This window comes from Monodelphis domestica, chromosome 8 (genome assembly GCF_027887165.1).
Source record: "Monodelphis domestica isolate mMonDom1 chromosome 8, mMonDom1.pri, whole genome shotgun sequence".
Classification (NCBI taxonomy): Eukaryota; Metazoa; Chordata; class Mammalia; order Didelphimorphia; family Didelphidae; genus Monodelphis; species Monodelphis domestica.
The window spans coordinates 56,169,885-56,182,154 of NC_077234.1; the positions used below are offsets into that span (position 1 = coordinate 56,169,885).

Here is a 12,270-nt window from a genome sequence, read left to right on the forward strand (position 1 = left end):
GTACAAGCTATTCTTGGAGATTACAAAATTTAGTACATGCCAAATACCCCCGAAAACATGGCCGAGTGACCAGAATTGCTCATCAGAAGTTCACTCGCTTTTATAAAGTCTCAGACAACAAATCGCTCTTCTATAAATACGGACCTCAAAATGTCTTTGAGAATTCCGCAACAATGACAATGTTTTGGAACCAAATCACTGTCACAGACAAAGCTGTTCCACACAATTGACCAGATATAACAATGATCTATGAACATTTAAGAATAATGCTTTCCCATAGATGTCATCACGCCAAATACTCATAAAATCCAGCTTACATGGAATGAAAAGTTTTCAAGTTATAGAAAGCTAAGAAGAAATAAGACCGTGTGGGAAGAAGATTAAAAATATGTATCATTCCTGTCATCCTGTCTGCTATTGAAGTTGTCCTGAATATGCTTTCGGTGAGCTTACAGGAGATGAGATTACATCTTAATACTTTCATTCAATTACAAAAATAAGGTCACTTTTATTCATTTTTGAAACGGTCTAGAAGACTTTAAACATTAGACAATAACAGCAAGGTAATTACTTGTCCCACACTGTTTCTGTCTGAACTCCATTGAAAAAGATATGCTTAATGGATTGTAATTGTTGATGTTAATGACATTGAAAAAGATGAGAAGAATGCGGCAATAAAATGGCTAACATTTCAGCGTATGGAAGGATGATGGAGCACTTTATGTGTATTTTTTTGATCCTGACACAATCCTACTTGGTAGACACTTCAGATGAGAGTGTCTCGAAAGTCCTAAAAGGTTAAATGATTTGGCAGTGGTTACACAGGTATTAAGGGTAGGAGGCAGGAACCAACCTCAAGTGTCTCTTGACTCCAGTTCACCTGTGCGATCTTGCACACATCAGTTAGAATCTCTGGACCTGTTTCCTCATCTCTAAAATGAAACTATTAGACCAGATGATTGCTGATGTTGCCTTCATCACTAACCACTCAAACCCTAATATAATTTATGCTGCAGTTATATTGAATGGAAAGCAATTCCCTCTCCCTTCCCAGCAACTTTTTTTTAATCACAGTGGGACAGCATGGATTATTTTTAACCTGTCCATTGAATATAAACTTCTTAAGGTGAGAGACTATTTTATCTGAGCCTTTGTGCCCCTGTGCTTGACACAAAATGAGTGTTTGATCATTTGCAATTTAATTTAACTTCATTTGCATAGAGAGGTAGTTACTGCCCAAACTATTATGGGACAACTAGTTCTCTGACTGTAGCTATTGGGCAAAGTTACTCTTTCCATATAGCACAACTAGTTGGCAATTTTGGTTGCTGCCCTGGTGAAGTGATACCTGGGAAGTATTAGATATGTGGTCCCAGCCAATCAGCTCAGCCAAAAACGTTGTGTAATCCATTGTGTCCCGATTCTGTCCCTAAACATGTGGACACAGTCTCTTACACTCCATAAACACCTTACATTTATATACAATACCTCCTATTCCCAGCAAAAATATAAAATCAGCTCATAACATTTCCCATTTTGCTAGCTTAAGTTGTTATGCAGAATTTAACAATTTCTCTAGCAGAATATGATTAAGAGAGTGCAGAATTACATAAGATGTAATAAAAGTCAAGTGCCGTGAGCTTAATTATTAAACACTTGTACCAAAACCTTGTAGCCAAATAGTGTGCCTGACTGTAAAGAATAGAAGTCAATAGTCTTGGAAAAGAAAAAGGAATTATTAAACCCTCACCTTCCATCTTAGAATCAATACTGTATATTGGTTCCAAGGCAGAAGAGTGGTAATGTTTAGGCAATGGGGGTCAAGTGACTTGCCCAAGGTCACACAGCTAGGAAGTATCTGAAGTCAGATTTGAACCCAGGACTTTTTATCTCTAGATCTAGCTCTCAATCCACAGAACCACCTAGCTGCCCCCTGGGGGAGGGGGGAGGGATTTTTAATACATTTTCCTTAGCTCTGACTTTTGACAGATTTGGTTCTTGATGGCTGATAGTACAGGGGATGAGTTGATCAGCCCCTTACCCCTGAAGATGTCCCCTGCTCCCTCCCTAGTCACAAATGGCAGGTCATCCCTAAAACTGCATTTGTTGTTTTGAACCTGTTCTATGATCATCACTGGTATTACCACATCCTATCACACAACAGTAGCATTCACTTCTATAATTGGCAGTTTCAGCTTATGAGGCCCCAGAATGTACTAAAAAGGATCTTTGAGCTGAGATCTGGCACATGCCTCGCAGCACCACACCAGAAGGCAGAATGGCTGTGACCTTTTTGTTTTACGCTTACAAAACACCACCCTGAGACTCTAGAAGATGCAGACCTAATAAAATGGTGCCTCGCTTTACCTGGGTGGCAATAGAAAAGTGTTGTCTCTTGCTTCTTTATTCATTTGAAGAAATCTCTAGGCACTGACTTTTTCAAATGTGCTTCACTTCTTTGCCCAGAGAGCATTAATTTAATGGCCTCTCCCAGCCTCAATTAATCAGGAAACGGCAGCTCACTTGGCAGCAGTGGTTACCATGCTCAAAAGAAACTCAGGACTGGGCTGACAAGGATCAGAATGGAGATGTGGTGGCCCAGACCCTCACCTTGCTCAGTATATACAACACACCAGGCTCACTACGGAGTGGTCACCCCTCTGTCTGGCTCCAACCCAGGTCACTGCCTCACTCTCTCATGACTGATGAGTTCATTCACATCATCAAAAGCAATAAACAAATGTCAAAGGCAGATGGATAGCTCTGTAGACTGGGTTTGGGCAGAGTTCTGTATGTGAGTACACCTTCCGGTTTATTGGGTTTGTTGCCCTTGAGAAAACTTTTAAAACAAAACTTCCTCTCTGGAAAATTTAGTCTCTTTTCAGACCTGAAAACAATTTGGGGGGTGGGGGATGTGAATTTCTTCACATTGGGAATTTTACAGATAGGGAAACTGAGGCTCACAGAAAAGCATTTATTTGACCAACCTCCCACAGTTAGCAACAGTAATAATTTCAATCCAGGTACGAGAACTCTTGGAACTCATAAAGTTGCCCAGAAGATTACATCTCTACCCTTGTTTTTTTTAATATATTTTATTGATGCATTTTGTCTTTACAGTCATTTCCAAAAAAAAGACTCCACTCCTATTTGAGCAAATAAAAATGATTAAGCAAAAATATCAGGTGGAATGACTAATTTGACAATGTATACAACATTCCATCATAACATTACCCCACCTTTATCCCCTAAAGAGAAATGTGTTTCATTCTTTATTTCCCTGGATCATCGTTGGTTTTTTAATTATTCCAAACCCAGCTTTGTAATATAAATCTTTTCATTTTTATTCTCTTAGTTATGTCTATTATTCTTTTGGTTCTGTTTATTTTATGAGACATCAGTTCATACAAATAGTTCCCTTTTTTGAATTATCTGATATTCCAAAATTTCCTTTGCAAAAAAATTGTTTCATCTATTTATTTCTCACTTTATATATTAATGCCTTGTTTCTGCATCAGTTCATTTCTGAACCTAACTCTCTTCTCCAAATGCACTCCCATAAAGCTATCCCTGTATACAAAGATTTTAAAAGAAAGAGAAGAAATACAATTTAGTCAAATCAACACATCAGCTATGTCAGAAAGGATATGTGATGCTCTTTACCCACCTCCTTTATCTCTTCAAAGAATGAAGGGAGTTTCATTTTCTCTAACCTTTTCTGAGGCCAACCTTGGTCATTAAAACTACCCAGATTTCCATTTCCTTTTACAGTTATTTCCATTTCATTACTGTAAATTATATATACTGTTTTCCTGGTTTTCATTTCACTCTGCATCAGTTCATATAAATCTTCCATTGCTTCTCTGAATTCCTCATTTAGCATAGTGTATTGATTTAGAATCTTGGAGTATTGAATATTAATTTAGTCTTTACTGTAGTAATATTGCATTGCATTTACATATCACAATTTCCCAGTTGATGGCCATCTATTTTATTTACAATATTCTGACACCACAAAATGTGCTATTGGTAATATTGTGGTATGTTGAACATTTCATTCTAGCTTTGCCCCATCTTGGGGCATATGGCTAATAATTCAACCATCCATAAACATTTATCGAGCAAATTGAGAGTTGGAAACACAGAAACAAAAAACAAAAGTCCCCATGCACTGGAGTTTGCATTCTTATATTACTGGTACCCAGTAGAGGGATTACTATACTTGACCCCTGTTTAAAAGAATCTTTCTCAGCCCCCAGTGTAATGAGTCCAGGACACCTGTTTCTAATTATAATTGACTTTTCATCACAGTTCAAAAAAGGATGATGAGACATTATGTATCTTTGTATGGACATGGGATTTAGAGCTAGAAGTGGTCTTATTGATAATTTAGTCCAACCCAACCTCCTTGCTTTGCAGTTAGGAAAATTGAGACCCCAAAACATTATGTGAATTGCTCAAGGTAGCCTCACTAATAAGTAATCGAGTCAGTTTGAACGTAGGTCTTCTTATTTCAAATCCACTTCCCTTTCTAATGTGGAGAATTTAAAATCTGAAAAGAAATGGTGTTTCCCAATAAGCAAATGGTTCAAGGATATGAAGAGACAGTTTTCAAATGAAGAAATGCAAACTCTCAATGACTATGAAAAATGTCTCCAAATAACTAATAATGAGAGAAATCAAAATGTTTCGATGTTGGTGTTTCACCTCCTACCTATCACATTTGACAAAGATGAATTTTTTTAAATGGCAAACAATGGAAGAGCTATAGAAGAGCTATGTTCATGAAGAAACCTGTCTGTCTGTCTGTCTGTCTGTCTGTCCTTCTCCTTGCCTCTGTCTGTCTCTGTTTTTGTCTCTGTCTCTCTCCTCCTACATACAAGACAAATGTATGGATACATGTATTTACATAAAACATATAATCATAAGAGTATTTTTGTAATTACAAAGAATTAGAAGAAAAGCGAGTGTCTCTTACTTGAGGGATGGCTAAACAAATTTGCAACAGATAGCAGGTTAGACTTGGAATCAGAAAGATCTGAATTCAGATCCTGTCCCAGCACTTGCTTAACTCTGTGACTCAAGGCAAATTGTTTAACCTCTCTCAGTTTCCTCATCTGTAAGATGGGGATACTAATAGCACCTACTTCATAGTGTTATTGTGAGAATCAAATGATATAATATCTGGAAAGTGCTTTGCTAACCTTAAAATATCACATAAATGCTAGCAATGACAGTGGTGGTGATGATGATAAATAGAATGGCATCCTGCTGCAAAAAAAATGGCCAAATTTAAGAATTCAGAGAAATTTGGGAGAAGTTGTATGAACTGATATAGAGAAAAATATATAAAACCAGTAAAACAATTACCACAAAACTGTGAAAGAAAACAAGAGAGAATGACTTCAGACTGTCCCAGACAGTGACCAGCTGTGACTTCAGCATACCGAGGCTAACTTTGCTTCTCTGGGGTCATGGATTAGAAGTAAAGAAAATAGCAAACATCACCAAACATGATCAAGGTGTAAATTTGTTTTGCTTAAATTTGCTTTTGTTTTAACAAGAGATGGTTGGGGAGGGGGGAAGGCGAGCAAGGAGACAGAGGCAAACAGTCTTTGAAAAATGGCAATGAAATTTTAAAATTACATCAATAACACTTTTATAAAATACTAGTAATAATTTATCCTAAAGAACATGTCCATCAAATAATAACCACATTATTACAGTAGGTTTTTAAATTCACAAAATACTTCAAGACTTCTATGAACTGATGCAATTGAAGTGAACCGAACTAGGAGAATATTGTACACCATATATTGATATTGTAATGATGACCAACTGTGAAAGTCTTAGCTACTCTAAACAATACAAAGATCCAAGATAATTCCAAAAGACTCATCAGGAAAAAATGTCATCCATCTCCAGAAAGAGAACTGATCATCTCTGAAAGCAGAATTTTTTCACTTTCTTTGTTTCTTACTTTTTAATTATTTCTTTTTTGCAACGTGGTTAATATAGAAATATGTTTTGCATGGCTTCACATGCATGATTGATATTATATTACTTACCTTCACAATAGGTGGGGGAAGAGTAGAAAGGAATTTGGAACTCAATTTTTAAATGAATATTTAAAAATGAGCAAAACTTGTTTTAAAAAGATCCATTTCAGAATAATTGCAACAGACAGGACATTTTTATTAGAATTTGCTAATCCTTTAGTACTGCAGAACCTTGGAAGGATAGAATACTCCAGACCTGGAATCAGAATCTGTGCCTGACAGTTATTTGGGGCATGTCATTTAACCTCCTAAATTTAGTTGCTTAATCTATAAAATGGGGTTTTAAATACTGTAGCACTATCACCAGGATATTGCTGTGAATATCAAATGAGATAATGGAGGTAAAATATTTGTTAACTTTGAAAGCACTATATGAATATAAGTTGAGGACAATTAATTTCTTGGACCTTTCCTAAGCCCAGGGGAGTTGAATGCAATAGAAATTATTGACTTAATCTTTGTTATAGGTAGCTGTTAGATTGTTCTAGTCCCCATTGCCTCAGTCCATAAATACCTACAGACCTCCAAGACAGATAATTTGCCTTTCTAAATTACAAATATATGAAACAAGAGAATGCTGTGAAGGCAGCTGTTATAAAACAAGGGGTAGGAGTGGGGACAACATTGAAGTTATATTTTTAAAAGGAAAAACTTTTTAAATATTGGAGGTGTGTGATGACCATTGATATTCAGGTTACAAAGTTATTTAGCAAATAAGGGATTCAGTCTTTTCTATGGACTACTTAGTACCCATGATATAAAATACAAAACTGCTAGAATAATACTTTAATAAAATGTAAGCTTTTAGCCACTACTCTGGTGAAGATGTCATAACTGTGAATCAATGTGATTTTTAAAAATCTTTTTCAATAAAAATTAAACATGAATTTAGTATATAGAATGGTATGGTCAGATTCCCTGTATCTGACACAAAACAAAAAAAAAATTGCTTCTCAGTCGTATTTTTTATTAAAAGCATTTGCTCTTTAATGATGTTCCCTTGATTCCCTCCTAAAATGATGCCATCTGCAGTCATCAAACATCAATTCATCTTATTTATTATGTACTAATCTAATTTTAAAGTGTTTTTAAATTAAAAGTGTCACAAATGCATTTACTGATGCTGCTTTTCATGAAAACTAAGAATCAAAGCATTCTATATGCAATCTAGTATAATAAAGATAATGCTATAAGCTGTTGGACAAATTAAGAAATGATAATGTTTTCTCTCTAGATGTTTTTTTTTTCTCAACTGTCTTTTAAAACCCCTTATTCTTTCTGAGAAAATACCCGCTTTCTCCCTTTTTTGTGCTTTTTTTAATCTGGAAACCCTTAATGGAACAATTAGATTCTACATATAATTACAATTATACACTTAATAGTCACCCCTGTGTTAAAATAAATATCTCCACAAGAACATTATTCTTTTTATCTTTTCTCTTCCTTAAAAGAAATTCTCAACAGTTAACAGAATTTACCCAAGCTATCTTCCAGAGGTCTTATAACAAATTACAGTGAAATCAGGATAGGAAGATATTGAAGTTGTGCTATATTTAACAGCAGATATCTCAAATCTGTCTGCTTTCTCCATTACATGCCCAAATTTCATAACCTGATATTATGCAGGAATATATTAGCCCAAATAGGGTTAGAATAAGAGCTACATTATTACCACTGGAAAAATACAATGTTTTTTCCCCCAAGTAAAATTCTAAACCCTTAAAATTCCAACAGACTAACCCATGTTTTCATTTTAAAATATGGAAGGATGAAAACTGAACACTGAATAAACTCAGACTAAAGCCTCATTCTGTGGCCTACCGTTTCCTTGGCAAATTTATACTTTTTTTTTTGGTGATAAATGTGAAGAAAGTAACACATCCCACCGGCCCCAAAACAAACCATGCATGATAAATTCATACACACACTCCTTTAGATGGGAAGGAAAAGAAAAGCTGAATAACTTTATGTTTTTCAGATCCAACTTCATTGCTTTCTTCCCAGTGCCTCATTATGTTGACTGTCAAGAACAGAAACAAACACACTCCAGATCCAAGCTCCTCAGTGACCCCTCAGCTCAGCGTGGATACAGAATATATATAAATATATATACAGGCATGTAGTTCCCAAACACTCCAACTTTGAGATTTTGCTCTGATCTCCAGTTGTGTTCCGGTTTGCAATCACCTACTTCCTTTGACATCCATCAAAGCAAATGATCAAATTCTGAACCAAGCTCTGGACGGGAAATAAGTCCTTCAAGGTATTAAATCTTAACACTGTGATGGTCCAAAGCAGTTCTTTGGCAATCACAGGAATTTGTTCTTTCCTTCTTAGATTCACATCCAGGAAGGAAGGAGCTGTACTTTTCCACTGATTTGCTCTATTTTTTTTTTAGGGGGTTGGGGGTGGGGTGGGTACTATTAGTGAATTTGTGTACAAACGCTGGAACTGGAGCCTGACAGAAGGTGTGATTTATTTATAAGAAAGTGACTCCCAGCTCTGAGCACGAAAGAGTCAGGCAGGCAAATGCTGCCTTCTCCCCCTTCCCCCCTCCCCAGCCTTATTCCATCTGGCTACCCACGTGGGACAGGTACCCAGGAAAGCAAGTGTTGTTTGCAGCTGCACTGGACAAGTATCATAGATAATTCCAAAGCAACCGAAACAGTTATTAAAAAATGAATATCATTTATTATTTTCTTTATTAATAGTCACATGTAACCTCTGCTTTTTCCACAAAAGCCCATTTCAGATTTATGCATCCCCGATTTCCGCCTCACCCCTGGGCTCCGGACCCTCCTCGATTTCCCGACCCCTACCCCTACCCCACCCCGCCCCGCTCCAAAATCCAAGCTGTTCATTTACAGGACCACAGACACCACAGAAAGTTTGTAAACAAGATTTTGGTTGCTGAGAACTTGAACATCCCACTTCCGAACGGAAGGAGGTGAGGGGGGATGGGAAGGGATGGAAGGGAAGGAAGAGATGGGAGGGGAGGGGAAACTTGCCAACTCTTTCAAGTCTTGCCTCTTCTGGGATGTACCCCTTGTCGCTGTTCCTTGAAACCCCATGATTCAAAACATTTATAGCAAGTGTGAGTGTAATTATTTATATTATGTAATATAGAGAATACTTAGTCTTCCCGATTGGGGTCTTGGGCTGTTCTTTTGCCTGTGCACCATGATCCTCCCGTGTCCACCAGGTTCTCGGGAGGTCCCGTGGGGGCGGTTCTCCAGGTAGGAGAGAAGCCCCCCTCCCCCCTCGTCCTGCCTCCACTCCCATACCCAGCCTTAGAGCCGGGGTTTCCGGAGCAGAGTCTTGCTAAGGTCTTTCACCTCCTCGGGGCTGTTGACCCTCTCGTAGCCCAGCACAGCCATGGGCTGGTAGCAGAACTCCTCCACCTGCTTGATCTGCTGGAAGGTGAGGGCAGCCCTCCAGGCACTGGCCGCCTGCGTGGCGTTGCGAGCTGACACCACGAAGGGCTTGGAGGAGGAGCCCGAGCCGCTGGTCATGTTCAGGGCAAACTGCTCCATCTCCGGGCTCACCAGGAGCCCCACGAAGTCGTACACCCTTCGCAGCGTCTTGACCGGGTCCCCCACAAGGTCCTCGTAGCGCACGACCAAGTAGTGGCCCCGTAGCCAGTCCGGGGGCTGTAGCGCCGTCTGCAGGGTCTTGGCCATGCTATTACAGATGACCTCCATGGCCCCTAGGGCGTGATAGTCAGCGGGGCCGCTCCCCAGTCCCTCTTTCTTCCCGCCTAGCTTGTGACCCGCCGCCTCGAGGAAGGGCATGCGGTGCGCCCGCGGATCCCGGCTGCGCACCACCTGCAGGCTCTCCCGAATGAGTCCGTGGCGGGAGCGGATGCGGGAGCTGGCCACGGCCCGGGGATCCCGCACGAGGTGAATGACTTTGAGGTCCAGGGCCGGGTCCCGCAGCAGCGGAGCCAGCACGGCCACGTCGAAGACCCGCACCCCCTTGATGACCAGCGTGCGGTACTTGCGGCACTCCTCCTCAAAGCGCGCCAGCCGCTGGGGAGGGCACTTCTTGCACACTCGGTCGTCCACCAACCCCACCACTTCCTTGCGGTAGGCCGGGCACAGGGGTGAGGAGCAGACAACCTTGTTAGTGGCGGCCCCGAAGATGCCCAATGTCGTAAGGTTGCGCCCCCCGCTGCCCGCGGGGCTGTACAGCTGGAAGACAGACAGGTCGCAGCGGTAGAGGGCGCTGAGCATGTCCCGCGCCGCACCCTGCAGGGACACCGCGTCGCCGGGGTACAGCTTCTGCCACACATGCCACACGGGCTCGTAGAGAAAGAACACCTCGGGGTTCTGGTTGAAGAGCTCCCCAAAGAAGGACGAGCCCGAGCGCCACGTGGTGAACACGTAGACCAGCTGGCGCTTGCGGGGGCCCGGGCCGGCGCTGGCTGGGGCGCCCGGGCCGCTGCTGTTGCCACCGCCGCCTCCCCCAGGACCGGGCCCCGCGCTGCCCTTGGCCGCACTGCCCGGAGCCGCCGGGGCGACGGCAGCCGGCGAGCGGTACAGGGAGCGGAGGTCTGGACGCGCGGGAGAGCCGGGAGGGCGGACGGGAGGGGGCGCGGGCCCCGGGGGCTCCCCGCGGCACTGCTGCGGTGGCTCCTTGTGCCACTTATAGTCCAGGAGGTTGAGCATGGTCAGCAGGAGCAGCAGCGCATAGCCCGCGCATAGGACCAGCGCCTTCCTGCGGAACACCTTCATGCCGAGCGGCGAGGCGGGCCAGCGCCGGCCCAGGCGCCGTGGCCACGGAGGGAACAGGGAGAGGCCGGCGGCGGTCGGGGCGCCGGGGGGCAGCGGCCGGAGCGGGAGCAGCGGCGGCCGAGGCGCAGCCGCCGCGGGCCAGGGGCTCCCTCCCGGAGGCAGAGCGCGGCCCGAACTGTTGCTCATCCCAGGCGCGGTGCAGCCCGGCGGCCCCGCGGAGGCCCTTCCCGGGGCGGAGACGACGCGGTCCGGTTGCGGAGGCTGCGGCTGCGGCTGCGGCTGGGGCCGGAGCCCCGGCTCCGGGTCGCGGAGGCTGGAGGCAGTGGCGGTGGCGGCGGCTGCTCCCGGGCTCCTAGCGCTGTATCTCCCATGGCAGCGGCTCCGGAGAGCGTCTGTGGAAGAGGGCAAAGGGAGGAAGGAGAGGTTGGCACCGGGGAGTCGGGCAGCGCCCGCTTTCTCCCGACCCTCGCCCACCCGGAGCCCCGACTCTCGCCCACGCCCCTGGCCTCCCCCCTCTTTGTTTTGCGCTCGCTTACCTGGAAGTGTGGGCTTTCCCCGGACCGGCCCCGGATCCGAGCCCAGATGGCCGGCTGGATTCTCTCCGCGTCTCCCTCCTTCCCTGCGAAGCGGGCGCGCTCCTCCAGGTCAGCCCAGGGACACGCCGGCCCGCGGCAGCCCCAAGCTGGAAAGAGTTTCCGATCGGCGCAGGACTACCCGAGGCGCGGGGAGGAAAACTTTAATGGGGCCGCAACGACCTGCACAGCGCTCCGAAAAGTGTCCCCTGCTCCCCTTCTCCTGCAGCTAACGGCTACACCTCAACTCTTCCCGGACTCCCTCAGCTCCAGTACGCACTCCCTCTGCTCCCCAGGGGACCAAGGAGGTGGCGGAGCTGAGCAGTGGCAGTTAGACTGGCCACAGCCCCCCGAAAAATGTGTCGTTCCGGTTCTCCCGCGCCTCTGTTGGCTGGAAGCTTCTCATCTTCCTGGAGGAAGCGACGGCGGCGAGCGCCGAGGACCGGAGACAGCGTGCCTCGGCAGCAGCAGCTTCCTCTTCCATCCTCAGGAGGATGCCTGACTGGGCAGCGCCGGCGGCCCCCTCGGCTCTGCAGTCCCTGGCTGACTGGAGGGCCCCATGCAGACTCGACCCTGGAACCGATCACAGAGCTTTCTTTTCTCTCCCCTCCCCCGCTGGTGCTAGCTGCTCTTGACCAACGAGGTCTCAGTACGACGGCAGCCCCCGCCGCCGAACGAAAGCAAAGCACCGGAGGATGCTACCCGACTCCCCGGTCCCTGAGTGGCTGCAACAAGCTTTATCCTCAGTCTATGCAGCGCTTTTCCCCTCTAGCAGCGGGTTGGTGGGAGCGGCTGCCAATCGGGCCGAACTCCTCCTCTTAGCCTCACATGCCCTCCTCCTCCCACCCAGCCAGGGTCCCACCTCCCTCCGCCCCCTCCACCCCGCCGCTTTTCTACTCTGTTAAC

The 12,270-nt window shown here is 44.6% G+C and overlaps 1 protein-coding gene across 1 annotated transcript; it reads right to left on the reverse strand.

The window, feature by feature from the left end:
• Positions 1–8,727: 8,727 nt before the first annotated feature.
• On the reverse strand, positions 8,728–11,027 carry CHST2 (carbohydrate sulfotransferase 2). Its single transcript, XM_016425248.2, has one exon. The coding sequence runs from the start codon at positions 10,976–10,978 to the stop codon at positions 9,350–9,352; it is 1,629 nt and encodes a 542-aa protein (XP_016280734.1). The 5' UTR covers positions 10,979–11,027; the 3' UTR covers positions 8,728–9,349.
• Positions 11,028–12,270: the final 1,243 nt, after the last annotated feature.

Bases quoted from the DNA above. Each gene is read 5' to 3' on its own strand.
- CHST2 (XM_016425248.2), bottom strand. From the start codon at position 10,978: ATGAGCAACAGTTCGGGCCGCGCTCTGCCTCCGGGAGGGAGCCCCTGG.